Source organism: Hydra vulgaris, chromosome 04 (genome assembly GCF_038396675.1).
Source record: "Hydra vulgaris chromosome 04, alternate assembly HydraT2T_AEP".
NCBI classification, from domain to species: domain Eukaryota; kingdom Metazoa; phylum Cnidaria; class Hydrozoa; order Anthoathecata; family Hydridae; genus Hydra; species Hydra vulgaris.
In genome coordinates this window covers 27,362,742-27,389,272 of record NC_088923.1, presented here as the reverse complement: position 1 = coordinate 27,389,272, position 26,531 = coordinate 27,362,742, and the positions used below count along the sequence as shown (strand labels likewise).

The window sequence follows — 26,531 nt, the reverse complement described above, 5'->3', positions numbered from 1 at the left end:
GTTTATTAACTATAAACATAAAAACCTGTAGGTTGTTCCTGGGCAACACTATCATCTTGATTCATAGCACCAATATTTTCCACAGCATCAATTGTTTTATCCAAAGATTTCTTCATATTTGTAATAGTAGTATCAATTGAGTCTAATGTGACATGATTATCCAAATCATCAAGACCTGTAATTTGAACTTCATTCAAACCTGTCATATTATCACCATTCATTCCAATACCCTCAAGAAAATCTAAGCCTTCTCCAGGTCCAAATCCTCCATCATCAATCATCATTGACTCATCTAATTCAAGGTCTTAAAAAAAAAAATCTGTGTAAAAAAAAGTTTACTTTTAAAACAATTTTATATAGAGCACAAAATACCTCGAATGCTTTTGCTTGTTGATAATTGATAGCTTTTATTATCTATCTCATCTAATTTGGATATATTTGCTTGAAAATCTATTGATTGATTGATAGTATCTTCATCTCGCATCACTTCTCGATTAGTCTCTCCAAAAGGTGTATCCCCAAAAAAATTGTCATCAGAAAGAAAACGCCTAAAGCAAAGAGTTATATGCATTTTTTATTTTTATATTATCAAAAATATTGTATGTTATAATTTATATAATCTATATCATTTCTAAGCTTTATTATATCAATCAAAAAACAAATTTCTATATTTACATACAAAATCTGAAATATATATATATCTGAAATATATATATATATTTAAATATATATATTTATATATATTTAAATATATATATTGAAATATATATATATATTATCAAAATCTGAAATATATATATTTACATACAAAATCTGAAATATATATATATATATATATATATATATATATATATATATATATATATATATATATATATATATATATATATATATATATATATATATACACACACATATACAATTAATGCCTGGTGAATAAGAATTCTCAAAATTTAAAGTAATTTGAATGAATTAAAATCCATAAGTATATTCTTAATAGACAAAGGTTTAATTTTATTACTATTATATTTGGTAATAATTATTATTTTATATTATTCTATATATTTAAAATAATTATTAATACTATAATATTTGATAAATATTCTGGAAAGAGCATTGAATTATGATTTATATATTTTACACAAATTTAAAATCAGATAATATCATTTAATTACAAAATACTTTTTATTATCAATGTGAAAAAAAGTGTAACGAACAAATCATTGAACATTTTACATTTGGAATAAAAAAAAAGCAACTTGTGATCATTTTTTGTATATAACAACTTTATGTGAGCATGCAGCAAATATAAATAAAATAAATAAATATTTGGATAAATTATGAATAACACTTTATTCTAAAAAATTTGTGATATACTGAAGCAATGATATATATATACAGAAATACTGGAAGATCACATAGTATATCATTTTTATTGCACTAAATTATTTAAAGAATAAGCCAGTATAGAAATATTATTATTTATTTTTGTTGCATAATATATTATGAAAATAAGTTACAAAAATATTAATCAAATATTCTAGGTAAAGTTAAAACATGAAAACATAAATGTAAGTGTTAGCAACACAGCATATCTCAGAAAAAATGTTAAAAATCATGATTTAAAAAATATATATATTTAAAAATTGATCAAAAAAAAGTTCAATATTTGCACTGATTAAAAGTATAAAAAGTATTTTTAAAATAAGAGCAATTCTTTATAAAATGATACTGTTTTTTAAAAGAAAAATCACAAATTCTGAGATACCCTGTGTTTGAGTATCTCAGAATTTGTGACCCCTTCTTTGGCAGGACCAAACTATGAATATATGTTTAGACAACATCTCTAACCTCAGACTGAAATAGCCTGCTGCCAGGGGTTTCAGTACATACATCAACTATCTTATAGCCTGCTGTCGCAAAGTAGTGATACTACAATGACTTAAGGTTTGGAATAAGGCAGCAATCTTTTCTTGGATTATTCTTTGTTTTTTTCTTCTTTTTCTGAAAACATCTTATGGTATAAAAGTAGGAAAAGCTAGTAACAGCAGTAATAAATAAAAACACTTCATTCAAATAACTGTTCAATACCAAATAATATTTTTACAAAGATATGTGGCTATGAAAATAGCTGTTTAACAAAGAGCAGCAAAGACACTTTTTAAAATTATATTTGAATTTTATTTAATACACAACCCACAAATATTTATAGCAAACTTTTTAAAATCTTGTTTACTATCTATAACTCTGTATGAATTGCTAAGCATTTAGACTTCTACTTTTTGCTTTGCAACTTCTTACCATTTTTCTTTTTAATTTTCTTATAGCCTTTTAAAAGTCCAAGTGAACCTTTAACCTCATAAATGGTAGTTCACTACCATTTATGAGGTTAAGGGTTAGGTAGAGGTAACTTTATACAAATTTTATTGTTTTCAAATTCAGGAAAATTTGTTGCTTGAAATATTTCAGCTATGTTAAATAGGTCATTTTTAAAGTTTAACTAGTATGCTTTCAACAGGTCAAACTCACCTAATAAAGTCTTTGATTTGGCAATAACAAACAAGCCTAATAAAGCCTTTAGTAATTTTTTTGATAATTCTGTTATACAAAAGTTACTAAAGGAGATAATACAGTTTTTCTAAATAATATAATAAAACACTGAATTTTATGCAATCATTTTTGAAGAAACTAAAAGACAGGTGCTTTATAACACTTTAAAGTTGTATCATTAAACCTTGTTTATTTCAGTACTCTGATGGTCCAGCAAAAGAGCAGAGATACTAATTGAAAACAATTTGCAATGGATTCGAAAGGACTATTAGCTCTCTCTTTTGCAATAAATAAAGTTCTAGGCTTTTCTTTGTGACATTTATCTTTGTGCAATTATTAAACCTGCTCATAGCATATTTGAAGGCATCAACAAATTTTCTGAGTGATTCAAAATTAAAATTTTATCCATTAAAAGGTATCGTAGATCTTTAAAATAAAATAAAAAAAAAAATATTTTCTTTAGCTATAAAAAACGTCAGCAATTGAACAAATTTTATTAATTTTGTAAAACAAGCCAACATCGAAATTATTTTAAACGCTTTTAATTACAGTCATTAAGTTTACTCATGCATTAAGTTCTTAAGATTAAATAACTTATTTAACTTTAATAGCACATTCTTTATTATATAAAAATAATCAGCAATTACGAATTTAAGCAATCTTTACATATCAAAAAGCCTGAATTACTGGTAAATTACAAAAATTTACCAGTAAAAACGGGTAAACTGATAGTCGGTATTACAATCCCTAGTAGCAATACTCTAAAATACATGCACAATATAATTGTTTTTCATTACATTCAAATGAAAAATAATGGTATTGTGGGGTAATTATAATAGTAATGGTATTGGGGTGTAAATAATGAGAAAATAAAATCTTAGCCATTGTTTTTATTAATAAATTTTATCAACTTTTATAAACCGGTTTGATAAGGCATCTTGTCATAGAATTTAGTTATAATTGTTTCTAAAATATTTAGTTTTATTTTAATTTTTTAACTTTAATTTTTAATGCAAAGTTTTTTGCAGCATTAACTCATTGACACTTGTCAAACAGAGGCTTGAACATTTGTCAAACAGAAGCATAAACCTTCTGAAACTGTTTCTGTAGGTGTTTGGCCTTGGCCTTTCAACAAAAAAAAAAAAAAAAAAAAATTGTTTTAGCAATAACACCAATACTTGAACCAGTTAAAAAGTTCGAACCTATTAAAGTTAAAAAAACATTTAAACAAATGTTACATTTAATCATTTTTAACATTTGATTTGCATTATAGTAAAGGAGTGATTTCAAAATTTAGTACATATTAAAAAAAAATATTATATGCTAAACAGTAAAATGACAATAAATAACATAAATAACATACTTAGTGTTTATAGAATCTTCTTTCATTGTAATGTCTTCAACTCTGCATTGATTTTTTTTTAAACTAAGTGTGTAATCGAATTTTCTAGAAATTCAAATATTTAATCATTAAATTCAAAAAATATTTAAATATTATATCCAAAAAAATATTTAACCGCTATATTCAAAAAAATATTTAATCATTATATTCAAAAAATATTTAATCATTATATACAAAAAAAAAAACATTTAACTATTACATCCAAAAAATATAAAAGTTGTAGAATATAACAATATTTTGCAAATACTTGTTTAAAACAAGATTTGTTTTAAATAAATATGCAATGGTAAAATGATGCAGCAGCTCATAAAGATTTTCTAAGTGTAGAAAAATATAGCAAAAAATGTAAACTTTTATCAAACTAAAAAAGGAAAAATATTTTTTTACATAAATTCTAAGTACATTTTTTGAGGGGTATGCAAAAAATTTAATTTAAAAATTTTTTTGTCCTTAAACATGAAATTATGAACAAAAAAATCAGAAAATTTAAAGATGCTTAAACTATTTTTTTAATTGAATAATATTTGAAGCAGCACTTAAAATAAAAACTGCTAATACCGCGTTTTGAAACCTAAAACAATTTTTAAACCTGGAGTCCTTATGTATAATGGCAGTAAGGACTCCAAGACTTAGGGACTCCAGGCTAAGAAACAACAGGTTCCAGGTCAAAAAATTTCATTAATTTTTATCTTACTGCAAATCATAAGTCACCTAACATTTGGAGCACCTAAACATTAGAGATTAGTAAAAAAAAAAAGAAGATGTCCTTTTGGAACTTCGCTTCCCAAATACTATATGATAAAATAACACTGGATTTTAAATAGTTTTGAATAAAAAATATTTAAAGGGGTTGCTCAAAATATTTTTAGCAACCCCTAGAACATTTAACAGGTCCCTAATATTATTTAACAAAAGTCTCAATGAAGTAAATTTACATAAAAATTTTAAAAATAATTATTATCTTATAAAAAAATTTATTATATATTTTACTGCATAGAAATATTTTTTAACTGAAAAGAACGGTAAAAGATTACTACATTACATTAAATAGTTTTGAATAAAAAATATTCCAACAACATCTGTGGAGTACAAGTTCATCTGTACACTTTTGTCCAAAATCATCTGTTTTTTCTTTTACTCTAATAACATCTGTTCAATATCATCTGAAAATTCAACGATCTCTAACAACATCTTTAGAAAAATGTAACTACATTTGGTAATTTTTCTTCAAGTCCAATAACATCTGGAAGAATTTTCTCTAGATGTAATTTCATCTGAAAAAAATTCTATATGTAACTACATCTGGTTAAAATAATGCATTACAAGTGAATATTTTTTCCAGATGTAGTCACATCTGAAAAAAATCCTGTGTAACTACATCTGGTTAAAATAATGCATTATTGGTTTATTTTTTTTCCATATGTAGTTACATCTGAAAAAATTTCTATACGTAATAACATCTGGTTAAATTAATGCATTAGTAGTTAATTCATCTTAAAAATAACTTCATCTTAAAATCTAGTTGCACAGTCTTAGTTAAAATGTAGTTGCACAGATATAATTAAACTTTGATAATTTAAAAGATGTATCAACCTCTGTAGAACTTACAGATGTAGTTGCACAGATGTTATTACACTTTGATAATTTAAAAGATGTAAGTACATCTGTAATATTCATTTAATTTTTGCACAGATGTTATTAGACACCAATAAAATTTTCAGATGGTGTTGGACAGATGTTTTTAGACATCAATGAAATTTCATATGTTGTTGGACAGATGTTATTATACCTCATATTTACAGATGTTGTTGGATAGATGTTATTAGACATGGCAAAAACTGATGTTGTAACCCTGACCCAAAAGGAGAAAGGAACATTTTCAAAAGATTTATTCATTATAATTAATAATGAATATTTTATGAAATATATTTTTGATTCAAAATTTTTTAATGGTTATTTTCTCATATAGTACACATTACGGGACACGCAGCAACTATTTTTCAAAAATGTTGCTTTTTGAACCACAAAAACACAACTTTATAGATTGGAAAAAAAAATTTTTTTTAATAAAAATAAAAACACTTTAAATGTTTTTATTTTTATTTGTTTAATGCTTATATACATAAACTAACAAATAAGTAGAACATGCAAGGAAAGCTGCTACATTAACTGACAAGTAGGTAAAACAATAGAGTGATTCAGAAATAAAATGATTTCATATCTTAGAGGCACTTGCACTTTTATGTTCCTTTTACTTCATAAATACAGCACAAAAAATTTAAAGAACATCGGACAATATTTAGAACTGCCTCATCGACTTCGAAATTTCAGCATTTTTAGTAATTTTTAAAAATATTCCGAAAAATTAAAATTTTTTTATTAACATAAAACATATGTAACAAATTTTATATCTTTACAGTAAATTAAAAGAAAGTTTTATTTTAATACTTTTCCATTAAAACCATTCAGTTTTCACTATTTGTTCCATGTGTTCAGTTAGCTGTACAGTTACAACCAACATCTGAAAGTAATATTGATTTTTTTGGATTGGGAAATCTTCGCCGGTGAATTTCCACCATTTGAAACAAATATTGTTTTTGCTCTTCTTGTTTTGTTATTGTAGAATTAAATACAGTGGCTAGACAATTCCTCTTTCTGCACTATTATTGACAACTTTCATTGCCTTAACGGTTTTCTTCGCAGCCTGATAATTTGGAATATCTGACCACTTCTCAACATCCTCCTTCAGAAAGGACATGTCTAACTGTAAGGCATTAAAAAAGAAATATGAAGATGGTCCGATGAAATACTTCAGAGGTTTTGCACTCAGATCTTCAGTTCCAATGTATCAGATTGACCGACAATTGAGTTCTTTATTGTCTACAATCTGATCTTGCGATTTTGCTACCATATTTTTTTTTCGTCATAACAGTCACCAGATCAGAAAACAGACCAAGTGGTGCTAGTTCTTCTCCAAGATACCATAAATGGCGACCCACTGCTTTTCAGGACTCGGAACCATATGCCTCAAGGTGGAATATCTTCAAGAATAATCAAAGTAAGTTCCAATAGTTCATGATAATCTTCTCTGGGTAAATTTCTTGCCTTATCATTCAACACTCCTAAAATAAAACCAACTACCTCTCTCTTCAATTCTTTAAAGGGATCCCCAAGTGCCGAGACAAGTTGTGTTCATACTAAAGAAAATGTTAAAAAAACATTTGGGCTGAACTTTTTTGATTAAAACTAAATAATGAATGCACATCATTAATTTAAAATTCATGTTTTAGTCAAAGCTCGCCGTCTCCATTTTTTTTGGTTTTCGGAGTCTGTATAATGTTAGCCGCAATCTGCAGACTTGATAATTTATTCCATGCGTGTTTAATTCATAACAGTTTCGGTATATGAAGTCATCGCAATACCTTTTTAAGATAGCGCTTTTTTTTTTCTTTTTTTTTTAAAGATATAAGTATTTTTTCTACTACAATCAAAAAATCAAATACTTGTATAATTTTTTACTAAATCACAAAAAATATTTGTGATTTAGTAAAAATTATACAAATATATATACTTTTATATTTATAATTTTTTTTTTTTACTTGCTTCATTATTACTTTGTTTTAAAAGCCAGCCAAAATCATGACACAATTATACATATTTTGTGATTATTAGAGTTCGCAGGCAGAGAAAAAACAAAGGCAGTATGGTGCGGTTTCTCATTTTATATTTAGTTCATATGGTTTAATAGAGTTGTTCATTTTATGTTTAATTTACATTTAGATATGGTTCTCTTTCACTACCGCAAACATATGGTAGTGGCTTTCGAGTATGCTTCACAATTTATCTTGTTTTGTACATAAATTTCCATTCTAGACACATTTGTTAGTTCTAAAGGTTTAATTAATTCTCTACATAATCAAGAAAAAATAAGAGCTTTATTGTGTAATTATAAAAAAGTTACCACTTGACAAAGTTAAAAAATCTTGAATAATCATTCATAAAAAAACTTCTTTAAATTTAGTTATAAAATAAAACAGCGTTATCACTGTAAAATTAAACTTGTAAAAGTGTTAAGTATTTAGTTAAGTAATTACCAAAGCCTTTGAAGAAAAGATATTCTTTTTATTCATATATAATAGACTGTTAACCAAAACATTAAGCTCAAAACAACTCATTTGAATAATGAATTGTTTTGAACAGAAGTTCAAAACAACTCATTATTCAAATGAGTTGTTTTGAGCTTAATGTTTTGGTTACTATTTATAAAAACAATGGTTTTAGGAAATTTGTATTTCTTATTATTTAATGTGTGTTAAAAACTCATATAATTAAAAAGTACATTTGTTTAGCGTTCTATTGATATATAGTTTGTTATGCTTCTGAAAAGATTTACTATTCAAATTTTAATCAAAAAAATGTGCGGTCGCTACAAAAAGATTTCTGTTCAGGTGGAAACAAACGAGTTAATGCAATTCTTCATTTTTATATTTATATTGTAACTATTATAATATTATAAATATTTGTATATTTTAGTACAAATATTTGTTTTACCTTTAATTTAGTTTGATTTGTACGGTTATTAGTAAAATAATTTGTTTCAGTTTATATATTTTATTCAAGTCACTCATTTTTTATTCAGTTTATTCTTTAAATTAATTTATACGCTTTAGTAAAATTATTCTTTTAGTATCTAGTTTATATTTAGTTTAAACCAGTACGTTTTACTGCAAATATTTGTTATATATTAAATTTTTATTTTTATAAATTTTATCAATGTGATTTTCAATTGTATCACAAACTTTTTTTTGGGATTTAGTAAAAAGTTATATAATTAACATGATTTGGTGATTGTGGCAAAAAAATAATACGATATCTTGAAAGAAAAAATTTATACAATAACGCCATATACCGAAACTGTTATGAATTAAACAGGCATGGAATAAATTATTAAGTCTGCAGATTGCGGCTAACATTATACAGACTCTGAGAACTAAAAAAATGGAGACGGCAAGCTTCGACTAAAACACAAATTTTAAAATTAACGGTGTGCATTCATTATTAAGTTTTAATCAAAAAATTCAGCCCAAACATTTTTTAAAACATCTTCTTTAATATGAACACAACTTATCTTGGCACTTGGAGATCCCCTTAAGTTCTTCATTTAAACGATGATCAGTGCAAGCTGTATGTTTCTTGGTCTATGTTTGGTCAATATTCCTGAAATCAACAAAACAACAACACATTTGGACCATAGGATGGACCAAAAACTGCCTTAAAGACATCGCCACACAGAACTTCATGCACACGATGGCAACATGCCAACCAGAGCAGATTTTTTTCAAGTTTTCTTTCTAAAATTGTGCATTTAGTCTGTGTTTGATTTTTTTAAATAAACGTTGACATTTGTCTTTATTTATTGACGAACATCTAATTTAAGAGGTATATGTCAAATCAACCAGTTTTATTTTTTATTCTTCAAATTTTTAGCTTTTCTATTCAAATAATTTTTATTAAATCATAAGGGAGTTTTATTTTTCAAATAACTTTTATTTAGTTAATAAGTTATTATATATATAAAAGATGCTTATCAAATTTTATCAAATTTTTAATTAATTCAAAACAATTTTCCACGCTTTTGCAAAGTGCGCACAAATTAATTAAAAACAACTAATATGCAATAACCTTATGACTGTAAACTGTTTTCCATTAATACAAAATAGTGAATTTTTCTTAATTTAGTTCGCTAAATTTATTTACTTATAAAAAAATATGTAAAACTATAATAAACATAATAGTTCTATATATTCTATTAAATTAAATATATTTCAGCCAAACTTAAAAAAAGTTTTTATAAGCAAACAAACATTACTTCACATTAACGATAATAAGAAAATTTTAAAAAAAGCACGCTTTTGAAGAAAGCAATGTTTTAGCATGGTTTCTTTTAAACTAATTGCAAATGTAATTTGCATTCATTTTAACTGAAATTTTGGATGCTTTTGTAAACGCATGTAAAAACCATGCTAAAACATTATTACTTTCTTTAGTTATTTAGTTTTAAATTTGCGTTTTAAATTTTAGTAACTAATTGCTTTTTATTATAAATATGTATTTTTTATAATGAATAAAAAACTATCACTTTTTTGGAAAAAAAATTGCTTAAGTAATGCATTCGTTTTTAAAAATTTTAGGCGAATGCCAACATTTGCATAAGTAAAAGTAAAGAAACGTGAAGCTCATTTTTCTGTCAAACGTTTGTTAAAAAAATCAACAACTGTTTGCACATTTGTTGATTTGTTGTGCTCTGGCTATAGGCTCACCAGTCCCTTGTGCCACTTTAGGAATTGCCAAAAGTTTATCTGTTCCTAATCCTGAAACTAGAATTGCCTGACGAGAGTCACTAGACAAGAATAAGGTTTTTCTACTTTAAATAAATGTCCTCTTGTAATAAAATTTATAATTGTTTTTGGAAAGATCGTTTAACAGTTGTAGCAGTTGTTTAGCCATTTATAGAGGTTTATTAAATCTACCCGGATTAGTTTGTATCTTATAGTTGTCATATTAATTTATCAATGTCATTTTGAAGTATGGTGTGTGAATGCAAATTAGTAAGAGGGTAAATTATTTTTGTTTCGCCAACAAAAAGTGCTGCATTTGAAGTAATTATATTGGGAATATCATTAACATAGATAATAAATAATAGAGCTGAGAGAACAGAACCTTGGGGAACTCCACTTTTTACTGGTACCCAATCAATACCATTTATCATTACTCTTTGCCTTCAATTTGTGAGAAAGTTTCTTATCCAATAGAGAATCGGACCATTAATTCCATAGGCTTTTAGTTTCAAAAAAAGATACTCATGCGAAACTTTGTTGCATGCTTTTTCAAAGTCAAGGTAAACATTATCAATGGGGAGACCTTTATCTAAATCAAGTGCCCATATATTGATTACAGTAAGAAGATTTGTTTCAAATGAGCACCTTGGATAAAAACCGTGTTGACTAGGAGTTAGCAGATTATTTTTTAACAGATGAGTAAAAATACGTTTTTGTATTATTTTTTTAAATAATTTGACTATGGTGCATGTTAAATTAATGGGCCTATAGTTTGTAATTAGTTTCTTGTCTCCTTTTTTGAAAATTGGTATGATATTTGCATCCTTCCAGATTTGTGGCAATGTACTAGTATGAAATACCTTAGTATAAATAATACAAAGATGTTTAGGGATTTGGTTTTTTTTAATATTTTGGGATGTATCTCATCTGGGCCGGGTGATTTAAATGACTTTATAGTAAGAAGATGAGATTGAATGTTTTCAATCTCATCTTTTTACTATAAAGTCATTTAAATCACCGGAAAGAGGAGATAGATCAAGATCAATAGAGAGTTGAATGGGACAAACAGAAGATAAGTTAAAACTTGGAACAACCAATGTATCATTAACAGAGAAATTACTAGTAAGTAACTGTGAAAGCAAAGCTTTTTTGAGATCAGTCGTGGCAACTATCTTATTGTGAACTATTTCAGGAATGAGAATTTATATAAGTTTTTTTGATTTTATTTATGAAAAAAAAGCTTAAGGATTTTTACTGACATTTTTAGCAATTTCTTTTTCAATATTTATTAAAGCATTTCTGCAAGCTGCTTTAGTTCTGTTACGTGCTCACCAATAATCATAGTATGTTTTACCATTCCATTTATGAATGTAGTCTTGATATTTAATTTGTTTGTTTTGCTACTTGGGCGGTTATCCATCATGAAAGTTTTTATTGAGGATTTCGGAACATTTTTTTTAAACAGCATTTTTAAGGTTTGTGTAGAATATATCCTAAAGTTGTTCTGAGTTAATTTAATTTTGATTTAATACTAAGGTTGACAGATCTTTATTAATATTATTATAGTTTCCTTTAGAGAATAAGTGTTTATTAGTAGTGTGGTTGTAGTAGTAATTAGTTTATCAATTGATTTGATTATTAAGGTAAAGTATAAAAGGTGGTGATGACTTTTTCTGATTGGAGCAAGGTGGATTATTGGTGAAATTTTATTTTCCATGGATGTTATTATTAGATCAATAGTATTTGGTTCTTTCTGAAGTGGGTTGGTTTAGATATATGTTGTGTGAGAAAACAATTGCGGATTAAATCAATGAATTTTAAAGACTTTGATGAGCAAGTTATCAGGTTTCTTTTTTTTTAGATCAAGATATATCTGGGTTGTTGAAGTCTCCAACAATATGGATGGTTGTGTATTTTTCAGAAAGATTAGTTATGCGTTGATTTATAAAATTATCATTTTTCTCATTGTTATTTTGAGATCTATAGAATGTTGTTATCAGTAGCTTAGAATTTTTTTGTTTGAATCTCACAACTTTTTGATTCTGACAAAATTGTATCAAAGCTAACCAATAACAATTCTAATGATATATGTACAAATATTGCTACACCTCTTCGACATGATTTATTATTGTCATTTGTAAGTGTTGTGTAATTTTCTATAGTAATTTCTTGGTCATGACATGTTGATCGGCAACTTTTTGGTAAAGTTTCAGTAAGACAAATGAGATGTGGTTTAAGTTTTTAAACAATGAAATTTAGTTCTTGGCGTTTGTTCAAAATCGAATTAATGTTTGTATAAATTAGTATTAGTTTTTATTATTTTTTTTTATGTTAGCCATTAAATTTTTTGTTTAATTCTTTCGGCACGGCCGAAAAATAGCAACTTTTTATAGATTCTTACAAAAACATAAATATTAAAAAAAAAATCCTACGCATATAATGTTATATATTAATAAAAAGCTTATAAAATTTTGAACAAATATATTAAAAAAATTTTTCTCCATAATGGTGTTAAAATTTATATTGGTGGAAAAAGAAGCAATTTTTTAGGAGTTTTTAGAAATATTTCTATACAAAAGTATAGAAATATTTCTAAAAACTCCTAAAAAATTGCTTCTTTTTCCACCATTTCCATTTCTATACACTTATCTAAGCTATGCCGTATTGTAAAGGTTTTTATTGTTGGAGTACAGTATAAGGCAACGTTGCACTGAGGTGCATTACATTAGGAAAAAATATTTTCTTTTTTTTATGTTAAGTTTTGCACACTTTTCAGTTTTGTTTTTGCTTCCAAACAACACCTCTTATTCTTCATTATTAATACTACTTACAAATGAGTCAAACCACTTTCATTATCATAGCTATCTAACACATAATCCAAAACTTTATTAAGAAGAATATTAAATTTTTTTTGCTAAGCCATTTTGGAAAAACTTCAAAGCTTAAATTTTGAATTTAAAATGTATAAAATTTCTGAATAAGCAGCTATTTCTGCTTGGCAAATTATTATGTCATAATTTTCAAAACAAATCATTTAAAAAGCTTGGTTTGTTATGAAAAAAGAGTGGCAAGGAGTCATCGAACACCAGTGAATGAAATCTTCAAATGCCGTGCCAAAAGAGTTAATATTATTTAATAGGTTTGCTGATGTTGAGTTTAAGGATTTTGTTCGCTTGATGTACAATCGAAAGGGCAACTTGGGTTCATTTTCTAAAGGCTGATGATTTCTTTTCTTTTTTTCATTTCTTAATTCAAAATTTATTAGTCTTTCTGCTGGTGTCATATCCGGGTTTAAATGAATATTTATATAGCTGTCATTATTTTGTAATTCCCTGGACATGAGTAGAACTTTATTGCATTCACAGTTTTTTGTAATTCCCTGGACAAGAGTAGAACTTTATTCACAGTTTTCAGGAAGTACAGCAATAATTGGAGGTGAATTTTTTGATTCTTTTTTTTTTTTAATCTAATTAATTTAATCAGTTTTTCATTGCTTTTGCCAATATAATCAAATATTTCATTGACCATTAATTTATCATCATTAATTATATCTGATTCATCAATTTTACTCAATTCGGGAATTCCAAAAATTATGATATTATTTTCTCGCTTTTTTTATTTCCTTGTTCTAATATTATTGAATTTGCAATTGTGTTTACAACAAGCGATATTTCTGTGGATGTGGTTTTTTTTGAAAATTTGGACCAAAAATTAGCAGATTTGTTTACTGTTGGTCGTTTAGTTTCAAAGAAATCTTTTCATTAATTTCTTATAGTTTCTTGCTGTTCTCGTACTAAATCAGATTATTCTGAACAGCTAAGTCTTCCTTGTTTCAACATATAGTTTAATAGTGATAAAACTATTGTTAATGTTTTTTAAACTATCATTTATAATGTTTAAATTGTGATAGTTTTAGTAATTTACACAAGGACTAGAAGCCCCAGTGTTTTTTTTTTTTGTTGTTGTTGCAATTTTATTAATATATAATTTATTTATTTTTTTCATAGTAAATAAGTTTAATATAAATTAAAGTTTAATTTTAGTATAAAAATTTTATTCTTAAGCAAATAAACACATCTTATCTTGTTGAAAGCGGAAGCAATTTTTTACTTTTTTAAAAAAAATAAATAAATAAAATCTGCTAAAATTAATTGCTCAATCTGTATATTTTCTTGAGACTCAAAATTTTTACCAGAAACAAACAGCATATGTTCAAACATTTCTAGACTTTACATGATAATAATGAAAATAATTTTTTTATTTTTTTTTTATTCACCTCCTCAAGGCCGAGAAGGCCACTACAGATGAGGAGGCTGCTTAATAGTGGTTATAACCCTCTCTTAAATCTATAAACACGAACCTTAAGGAACAAGGCCGCTGCACGGAGAAACAAATTGAGCGCGGTACTACCAGGGACGTGGTGGGGATCAAACTCGGAACCTCTCGCTTATGAAGCGAGCGCTTTATAACTACACCACTACTGCATATAATCTTAAATTTACAAAAATAAAATAAAAAAATACAAAAATAAAATAAACTACACCACTACCGCTTTATGTTAAATTTACAAAAATAAAATAAAAAAGATTTATAGGAGTTCTGGGCATTTCACAATCAAGAGTATTTAACTTTCATAACAACTTATTAAATCTAATGGTGTTCCAGCTGAAAGGAAAAAAAGAAAGTATGTAAAGTACAAATTGCCACAAATATTATTGAACAAAGTTTTTGCTCACTTTGTTTCTGTGTATTTAAGTTGGATAGTGAAGGAGCACTACTCTGAAAGATTATCTAGAAAATAAATTGATTTTATCGATATATGACCTTTATACTAAGTAAATATCTCCTTTTCTCTAAGTTTTATACTTTTTATTTACTTTTTTAATGATGCTCATAGATTCAAGATACCATATGGATGGGGTACCTTAATACAAATTTCTAATTTTACTTAAACTGTTTCGTTACCAGGCATTTTAACAAAAATCTTTTTGCAGCGACCGCACATTTTTTGAATAAAATTTGGATGGCATAACATTGACAACTAATTGGAATAGTTATTTTTTGAATAAAATTTGGATGGCATAACATTGACAACTAAATTGGAATAGTTAACCTTTTTAAAAGCAAAACAAACTATATATCAATAGAAAGCTAAACAAATGAACTTTTCAATTAAATAAGTTTTTAACACGCATCACTAAACAATAAGAAATGCGTTTAAACCATTACTTTTTATAAATAGTAACTAAAGCTAAGTACACTTCTAATAATTAAGTTTTACAGTGTTGCCTTATTTTTAAGTTTTTACATTAAGTTTAAAAGTGTTCCTTACATGCTGCCTTATTTTAGAACTAAATTTAAAGAAATTTTTTTTTATCAAGGATTACTTAAGATTTTTTAACTTTGTCAAGTTTTTATAATTACACAATATGGCTCTTATTTGTTTTTGATTATGTAGAGAATTAATTAAACCATAAGAACAAACAAATTATATATGTCTAGAATGAAAATTTATGTACAAAACAAAATAAATTGTGAAGCATACTCAAAAGCCGCTACCAGCAGCTTGCAGTCAAAATTTAAAAAATTCAAAGCTGCTATCAGTGGCTTGCACTAGTGAAAGTGTTAAATAGTCTCACAAGTTTAATCTGTTATGTTTTGGTTATTAATAAATTTAATTTTGTAAAAATTTATTCTACAAATTAAACCAATCCCCTAAAAAAAAAAAGAAGTTAATAAAAAATTGTTATGAAGTTAAAAATAAAAGTATATCATGGTGACCCACTCTCTCATGGTGACCCACTCTCTCCTATTCAATATTAAAGATTTTGACATTATGCCAAAAAATACCTTAAAAAGTGCACAAAAATGTATGAAAACTTATGTTTTAAGTTATAATAATACTTACCATATTTTTTTACATTTATGACAATTGAACTAAATTTATAATAACTGTTTAAAGATTTTAACAGTAAAACTTTTATACTTAAAAACATTTGTATCTAAAGGTCAAAACAAACATTAATTTTACAATATAAATCATTTTGACTAGAGACATGATTTTTAAAGAAATATTTTTCAATCAATTAAAAGTATCATCATTAGAATTGAAAAAGTGTTTCTATGATACATATGCTTGACACATCTTCCTGCTAAGTAACTTAGTTAAAAGGCAACTGTGTTGATTATAAAACATATGATATATTATACATATCTTTCACCATGAAATAAAAAATGTTTTCTATTTTTAAAGTGTTGCAAGTCTATTAATAAAGTTGTCAGTTTCAGAAGTAAACCTAGGTTTACTGTAGCCCAAATTAATTTTACATTAATTTTGCAGAGTTAATAATATAGTAGACATTTGAATTCACAAATAAAGTAGAAATGATACTGAATAACCTGTCTGATAGTAATGATACTGAATAACATGTCTGATAGTGCTTTGATCAGTCATATAAACCATCACAATACTTTTTGTCTTCATTCGTGTAATAGAAGTAACCTTAACTTTCAGCATTTTTATAAACAAATTAAATATATATGCTGCAAATATAAATATTAGAGTATAATATTTAATATATATATATATATATATATATATATATATATATATATATATATATATATATATATATATATATATATATATATATATATATATATATATATATATATATATATATACACATGTATATATTTAAATATATATATAATATATATATATATATATATATATATATATATATATATATATGTATATATATATATATACACATATATATACATATATATAGTAAACGACCGGGTTTGATAATATATAGCTGGAGCCGGGGCCAGGTTTATGACCAGGGCTGCATAAACAATTATACATCCTAAAGTATATTTTTTTAATTCAAAATTCATGTTATATTTTGTATATATATGCATATATATATATATATATATATATACATCATTATGATCAACATGATCATCATAACCATCATTACCATCATGATCATCATGATCATTATCATGATCATCATGATCATCATCATGATCATGACCATGATCATGATCATCATCATCATCATCACCATCGTCATCATCATCACCATCAGACTTTAGCTTTCCTCTTTTATGCTGTTTCTCTAATATAAACAATCTAAAGCATTTTCTTTCTTAAACTAACCTCATTCATAAAATATAAGGCATTCTCTTCAAGTTTTCTTACTTTTACCACTACCATTTTCTCCTGAAGCGTCCACCTCTCTACATGCTGATTCCTAAATTACTTTATTCTTCTCTAACAAACGTTGTCCAATAAGACGCTTTTTTCAAATCTGTCTAAGACTATGCCTCCTTTTCTTGTTGTGTTAGAGTCACACCACACATTCATCCGATCATCTTCTATTTTGGCAAAGACTACACCATATAAATACTAAAGTTCTATGTTTACTAAATCTTGTTTCTTATTTCAGATGTTAGGTTCTAGAGACTTTTGTTAAGTCTTCAACAGTGTCATTAACTAAAATAAGTCTAACATTTAATCTCTAATTCATGGGTCTGACTTTTTACTTCTACCCAGAATAAGGCAGAGTTTTTTGCAAAAAAATCTTACTCTAATTCAACTCTTGAATCTAATGGTCACACTCCTCCTGCCTGTTAAACAGATTAACCCATTGTTAAACATTAAAATCACTATGGCTTCTAATGCTTAAGTTAATTCTCAATTGAACACTTTTACAGTTTGTGCTCCAGACAAGATTTCCATCATAGTCTTAAAAAAGTGATGAAATAAAGTTTATTTATCTAGTAACTAAAATTTTAGTTTTTCTGTTCTGTGCGTGATTCTGCTTCAAACTCAATTTATTCTTTGCTAACATTATTAATGTATACCATTTTTTGTTTACAAAATATTTATATAGATCAGAATTAAATGAGAGCAAATTGGAGATCGCCAGCTTTATTATTATGAGAATAATAGACAAAACATATACGAGTTTTAGTGTGTGATTTTTTGGAAACGCCCTATATATATATATATATATATATATATATATATATATATATATATATATATATATATATATATATATATATATATATATATATATATATATATATATATATGTATATGTATATGTATATGTGTATATATATATATATATATATATGTATATGTATATGTATATGTATATGTATATGTATATGTATATATATATATATATATATATATATATATATATATATATATATATATAAACACACACACACACACTCATCTTTAATTTTTGTTGAAAACAATTTCTGCATTAAAACGAGCATTATATATCAACACCTTGAATCAGTATTGTAAATATTTACTTATAAATAATTTATAAATGTCTATTTGACTATATATCTAATGAATATAATTTTAAATTTTATTATTATTGCTTTATTATACTACTGTATTAATAGAACTATTATTATTTTTATTTTATACTACCTTTTTTTAACTTACTATTATTATTCTTATCATTAATTTATCTTTTGTTTTAGACGCCTTATTAATATTATTTATAATGATAGTGATTCCATTATAGTAATAGTTTTATAGTCATTGTTATAATTTTGCAATTATTATATTTAATTCTATAATTTCTATCATAGTTATAAACTATGTTACTTTCTTTTTTTTAATTTAGTTACTTAAAAAAAAGAAAATTAGACAGCGTTAGCTGTGTTATATACTCGCTCAACCTTCAGTATTTTAATAAAGCTATTTGTATTCCTACTTTTTAAAAACCATGGTTTAAAAAGACCCAATACATACAGAACTAAATAAACATACAAGATGTTTACTTGTAACAATATTATTTTTTAAGATCTTGGTAGTTCTTTAAAAACTGAACTTTTTAAGAACTACCAACATCTCCATTTCAAACCTTTTTTCAAATTATCTACCAAATCTTTATTTCAATATTATATCATTATTTATTGATGGGGCTAAAGAGCTACATCTTGATATCAAAAGAACCATATGCTACAGGTTTTTTACCCCTGGTATAAACATTTAAATAATATAATGTAAAACATGTACTTATATAAATCTTTTTTGTTTGTACATTAGACTAACCAACAATAACTTTGAAAAAATAATATTGAAAAATAATATGGGAAAGGTTATCAAATGTTGACTTTATTTTATAGGAGGGTCTCTGGAAGTTTGACAAGTTATTGACAATGGGGAGGGGGGTGGTATAAATTGCCAGAAAATTGTTGAGGTAATTAATATACAGTCTCATAGTTTTTATCATTAGTTATAATTTTATTGTAGTTATCATATTATAGTTATTATTTGTAATTATTTTTATTCATATAATTATTATTGCTATTACTAATATTATCATTATTTCTTAGTGCTTTAATTTCTTTTCTTTTTCTCTCTTTTTCGTCTTTTATATTTTTATGTTAGTTTTCTTTTTTTTCTTTTCTTCAAAATTATTTCTGTTTTATTTACTAGTTTTTTTGTGTTTTTGTTAGGTGTCACTCTATTGACTAGTTTTTACTATTTGAGTGACACCTAACCTTATTTATGTAAATTTATAATATATAATTTTTAACTTTTCATATTTTATGGTGATATAAATTTTCATAATTTATAGTTAAATAAATGGATAATGTGTATATATATATATATATATATATATATATATATATATATATATATATATATATATATATATATATATATATATATACACTGAAAAAAACTTACCCTAAGTTATCTATCATAGCATATATATATATATATATATATATATATATATATATATATATATATATATATATATATATATATATATATATATATATATATATATATACACTAAGAAAACTTACCCTAAGTTATCTATCATAGCATCCCACTCTTGAAACTCTGGTAAAGTAATTGCAGAAACAGGAGCTTTTTGGTTGTCTAATGGTAAATCAACAGCCTCTGGTCGAAATGACATTTTAATTTTGATAAGTGCTTCTGTACAATCAGCTAACAAATACTTTGTTTTACGATAGTATATTCTTACAATTCCTAAAAGTAAGTGACTAGAGGTACGTAGAGCAATTCTTTGCTCAGGAGAGATAATGTTAGCTACCGTAGATTGAATATCTGTTTCAAACACATGTGCTTTACTTAATTTTTTTTCCCAATGAGCAGCTAACCATACTTTTGCTAACTTGCCTTTTTTAGTTAAAGCTAAGTGAGCATAAAACATTTTTGGAGAATAGATTTAAGGTACTAAATTTGTCTTTTCACTAACCTAAATAAAAAATATATATATATATATAAATTATATATATATATATATATATATATATATATATATATATATATATATATATATATATATATATATATATATATATATATATATATATATATATATATATATATATATATATATATATATGTATATATATAGTACTTTTAACAGATACTTAAATATCTGCATCAATGAAGTCATTGCAATATCTAACTGAAAAATGCGGTATAAAGTTTTTTTTTTAAACTTATTAAAATAGTTGAACAAGTTGTATATTTAAGACTAACCTCTAAATATTATTTATTTGATTTTTTTTTATCTTGTAAGAAATGGCTTTTGGAATAAAATTTCACGTTTACTTAAATTGTTATAAAAAAAACTATGATAATCTCTGGTATGGATTTTGTGATCTCGAATAATTTTTCGATAGCACCAGATAAATGGCTACTTAAACTTTAAGTAATTTGAAGATATATGTGTATAAGATATACATTACTAAGTTGACATTTTTTATTTCAATTTGCTTAATATTTTATTAAAACTAGTGTTCCGAATTTTTTTCTATTTGTGTTGTTTTGTTAAGTTGGCGGGCTAATTTTCTCGAATGTGTCTGCCAACTGCCAACGACAAATTGGATCTGAATTAGCAGTCGGCAAATGTTACAAACAATTACAAGAGAAGATTTTTAGTTTAGGGGTCGTCGATAAAGAACGTCATTCAGAATTTAAATACTAACGAGAAGTAGAAGTTTATTGGCTCCCTTCCGCGGAGATTTTAATGAACTAAAGCGCTATATTACTCTAAAAATCTCTCTGCACACGAGAGCCAACATTCTCAGACTTCTTGCAATTAATTAAACTTGGCGTGACGTCCTCGATGGATGACCCCTTATATATATATATATATATATATATATATATATATATATATATATATATATATATATATATATATATATATATATATATATATATATATATATATATGTATATATATATATATATATATATATATATATATATATATATATATATATATATATATATATATATATATATATATATATATATATATATATATATATATATATATATATAAAAGAACAACGGATCCAAATGTTAAATAGCTAACAGTTGTTTAATAGTATACATCTGATATAAACGCGCAAAAAATAACTTGGCTAAAGATTAAACTTGTCGTATTTGTTAGTTTTATATAAAAGCCCGTGTTTGTTAGTTTTATTAAAAAAAAAAAAACTTTTCTCAGTTAATATCTTATCTCAGTAATTAACTTATCTCAGTGAATCTCAGTGACTCTTGTAAAATCTAAGGTAGCAGATCCCCACTGGCGTAGCACTGTGTATCGCTTTATATAAGCTAAGTTGATAAAAAGTCAGTTCAAGAAATCAACTAATTAATAATATTTCACAATTACAGTCCCGTAAGGGAAATAACTTACGGTGTTAATTTTAAAAAACATTCTAGAGCAATTAGTAATAATAAAAAAGTCGTTCAAATGTAATATCATTTTTCGAAAAAATTTAGTTACAAATTTACAGCGTTTGAATACCATTTAACAAAATTTAAAGAAAAGAATCATTTTATTGCAGTGATGGATTTTACTTTAGAAGGTAAGTACTAATTAAATACATTAAATATTTTATTCAAAAGACAAGCATTATGTATTAGAATATGATTTGAAAAACTGCGTTAAAATTGTCAAATCTTTTTTTGCTTTTAACTTTTCAACTTATGCAACTTTTTGTATCCACATGTATCCACAAACTTTTAACAGTGTATAGTTAAAATCCTAAGGTGTACTTCGATGTAAAAAATTTCACCACCTCAATCCACATTATTTTGCTATTTAATTTTTTTCAGGTCATGTGCGCTCTTTTTCAAAAATGGAATTATTTAAAGAAAGGCGGAAGTATAATCAAGAAGAAAGAAATTCTTATTAATTGGACTTTATTTTACAAAGATTTTGGGTTATTGATTTCTTCAATAACCCAAAATCTTTGAAAAATAAATTTCTCGTTCTTAAAAATCAAAAAAGGGAAGGTTGAAGACTTAATAAAACTGCAAAGTGCAACTGAGACGACCGCAGCTGCTGAAGTTGCATATCGTGCGTCGGGGCAGAGAAACCAAGCTACTTTAATCAGTAAACGTTTAAAATCACAAAAAAAAATCATTATAAATAATTTAAATTCTTTGGTCTTTAAAAACAGGTCATAAAGAATTTCCATCTTATTATAGTCTAAGTCAAAAAAGTTATTTTATCCATTAGATAAACATATTTCTGTTACAGAAACACGTGCCAAAATTAGCCTACAAGTCATACTTAATAAAACTACTAAACGTCTAATTAAAGCCCAATGTGAAATTCTTAAAAATCATACTTTTACTGCGCCATTTAATTAGCAAATGGCAATGTGATAGGAGCTCCGGTCACAGCACTTATAAACAGTTATTTACAAACTCTGATGCTACTGATGAGTTTCTGTTTGTATTTTTATTTGTTCCGTTGAGACAAATCCGCAATCTTCAACCACACTTTTTTGCCGACCAATTAAGTTTATTACTTCAAAACAAAACAAATGTATTTTCTACAACAGAAACTAACCAATTTTTAATCTCAACTTATTCCAACATCTATAAGACTTGGCGAATCTCAAATTCCTGTTAAATACAACGTAGTTCTCTCAATGATAGATATAAAAATTTGCAATGCTTTAACTGACTCAAGTTCCCTACAAAAATGTTAAATAATTTATGCGACTCCCAAAATGATGAATGATTAACTAAAAGACTTAGTTGCTAAAAAAGAACATTATAGTTTTGGTCAGTCTACTTTGCATGCGAGGATTCGTTTTTTTGAGTGCATGTTACACATTAGCTATCTTTTAGATATAAAAAAGTGGCAAGCTAGAAGAGATGAAAATAAATCTAGTTTCCAAAAACGTTCAGAAGATGTCAAACAAAAATTTAAAAACCATATGGGTTTTATATTAGACAAACTAAAACATGGTTTAGGAAATACAAATGATAGGAACACAGCTTGAAGTTTTTTTATGAAGTCAGAGTTGAGTGGTGAGATTACAGGTTTGGATGTCAATTTCATTAAAAATTTCAGTATTTTATTAAGAACACTTTTCTCTGGCTATGATATTAATTATTATGAATTTGAAAAGCTTTGTACTGAAACCAAAATTCTTTATCTTAATCTATACCCGTGGTACTATATGCCTGTTACTGTGCACAAAATACTTATACATAGCACAGAAATTATAAAAACATGCCTTCATCTTCTTCCAATCGGATAGCTATAAGAAGAGTTTCAAGAAGCCTACAATAAAATTTTTTGTCGATTCCGCGAGCATTAGACAAGAAAAAACTCGCGTATATCTACAAATATAGGTTTGCTCAATATGCTTTTGGTACCTTCAGATCATGTTATTAACTTATACAGAGAAATGTCAAGCAAAAAAAACGGTAAACTACCGTTATAGTTTTGAATTGGTTAAATGCTCTTTTGCAGTGCTCTATAATAATATAATATAAGACTGTAAGGACTTCGGGAAGTAACTTAATACCCCAAAAAAAAAAATTAGTTTTGTTTTTTAAATAATCGTGTTTTAATGCACTATAGTTTCTCAGACTTGCCTAGCAACCACCATAACCAAAGGATTAGTTTTTTAACTTTCAGTCATGTTTTTGAAATTAGGGTTTTAAAAACGTCCTGCTTTAATCTTATTTTACCAGTGCTCAAAAAAACTTTAGTGTAAATTTAAGTTTACAAACTAATATGTTTATTTACCTGCTTGCTTAAAGATTATTTTCATTTCAAGTATTTTTGCATCTTTTATATAAAAAATAACGCGTAGCAAAATTAGTAACAGAGACAATTTTACGGGGTGTGTGTGACCCCCCGGAATATAATCATAACTAAGGTTGATGAAAGTTATGAAAAAAAAGAATTTATAGGTTAAGAAAATGAAGAAGGGACATCATGCTTTCTAGTGGTTTTTAGAATGATAACAATTTTATGATTTTTTTTATTACAAAATCTTTAAGTGGATTTTTCTTGTGTTTTATTTTTTTAATTACTTAATTACCTGATACTTTGCAACACATAAAACACCATTTCTCACCTTTTAATAAATATTTTGAATTGAAATTTCCAGGAAATGTTCCCTGTTGTGTTGTCTGGGGTTTCAATGAAAATCTAATTTTAATTTTAAGTTTTTGTATTTGTTGGGTATTCCATTTTACTGCTTTTTAAAGATATTGAATATCTTTTTATCTTTAAAAATAATAATCCGTTTTACACAAAAGTGCACGAAGCCCTAGTTAAGTACTCCTGAAAGTTTAGAGTTAATTGTGTCAAACTTTTATAATTACTAAACTTTATGTTTAATTAGCCCTTGATTACTTTTTTTTTTTCTTATAAAATTTTTATTATAAAAAAGAAAATTAATTAATTCAAAATAAAGTTTAAATACAATTGATATTCCATAACAAAAAAAAAAAGTAAAACAACCGTTGCTTAAAAAGTACTCATGCTATCAAGCTAAAAATTTTACGATTATTTTTGGCCATATAAAAATATTTGCATCGTGCTTAATCAGCACTTAATTAGCACTGCTTATGACAACAAAATGTCTAAATTGAGATGAATGGAGTAATAGAAATGAGTTAGTATTAGTATTGAGAATTGCTGTAACTGGTGTGAGCCAGTGAGTGTGGTATTAACACACTATGACAGCCGATTTGCTTGATTGCTGCTCATCCAGCAATCAAAACCTGCTTTAAAACTGTTAACTGATTGTGCTTTAACCAAATCGCTTGGCAAGCTATTGCACAAATTAGCCGATCTATTAAATAAAACGTTTTCACGACAGGCTTGCTTAGTGATTTCTTTGACATATTTAAAGCTGTGACCTCTCGTTTGAGTTTGTTGAATACTAATTTTTTTGATTGTTTCCAAATCGTTAAAACCGTTGAAGAATTTAAAAAGTTGAATCATATCTCCTCCGTGCCTCCTTATTGTCAAGATAGTCAAGTCAAGAGCTTTTAGACGATACTCATAGTTGATTATTTTAAATGATGGTATTAATCGAGTTGCACGATGTTGGACTCTTTCTAATAACTCAATTTCTCCCTTTCGAATAGGTGACCAAACTTGTACTGCAAACTCTAACAGTGACCGCACAGAAGAAGCATAAAGTATTCTCAGCAGTCTAATATCTAAGCATTTTCTAATACGACCCAACATTTGGTTGGCTTTGCCTGCGCATTTTATAACATGATTGATCCATTTCAGATTGCTTGAAAAGATTACTCCAAGATCACTTTCAGATTCTGTTATGTTTAACTTTTGATCATTAATATAATATTAATATAAATTTTTTGTTATTCCGGCCAAAGTGCATGACCATACATTTTGAAATATTAAGTTTCACAAGCCAGTCTTGAGTCCACTTAAAAGCTAAATCAAGATCTGATTGCAAAGAAAGAGTTGATGCACAGGTAAGCATTTCATTCAAAATTTTGGTGTCATCTGCATACAGCTTGGTTAGATTTTTTAGAGTTTCAGGCAAATCGTTTATAAATAGTACAAACAAGAGTGATCCAATTACTGACCCTTGTGGCACAGCACTGGTAATTTCTGCCCAAGAGGATACATTTCGCCTATCACAACTCTTTGTTTTCTTTCTTTTAAAAATACTTCAATCCATTGTATTGTCAGACCAGATATTCCATAAGCTGTAAGTTTAAGCAACTTTTTGTGGCACTGTGTCAAATGCCCTGGCAAAATCCAAAAAGATAACATCAACAGGTCTACCATTCTCTAAGGCGGTTGAAATAAAATCAAGTGTTTCAAGTAGATTCGTAAAGCATGATTTATTTTTAACAAAACCGTGCTGTTGCTTGACTATTAGTTTGAACTTATATA

The 26,531-nt window shown here is 26.1% G+C and overlaps 1 protein-coding gene across 1 annotated transcript in view; it reads right to left on the bottom strand.

The window, feature by feature from the left end:
• LOC100197122 (double-strand-break repair protein rad21 homolog) overlaps nucleotides 1-21,227 on the bottom strand; it is a 47,238-nt gene extending 26,011 nt beyond the window's left edge. Inside the window, exons 1-5 of the mRNA XM_065795944.1 lie at nucleotides 20,864-21,227; nucleotides 20,158-20,573; nucleotides 3,914-3,997; nucleotides 373-548; nucleotides 26-304 (exon numbers count right to left, since the gene is read on the bottom strand). Of these exons, the coding sequence (XP_065652016.1) occupies nucleotides 26-304; nucleotides 373-548; nucleotides 3,914-3,997; nucleotides 20,158-20,528 (910 nt within the window). The 5' untranslated portion in view covers nucleotides 20,529-20,573; nucleotides 20,864-21,227. The remainder of the gene's footprint in view (nucleotides 1-25; nucleotides 305-372; nucleotides 549-3,913; nucleotides 3,998-20,157; nucleotides 20,574-20,863) is intronic.
• Nucleotides 21,228-26,531: the final 5,304 nt, after the last annotated feature.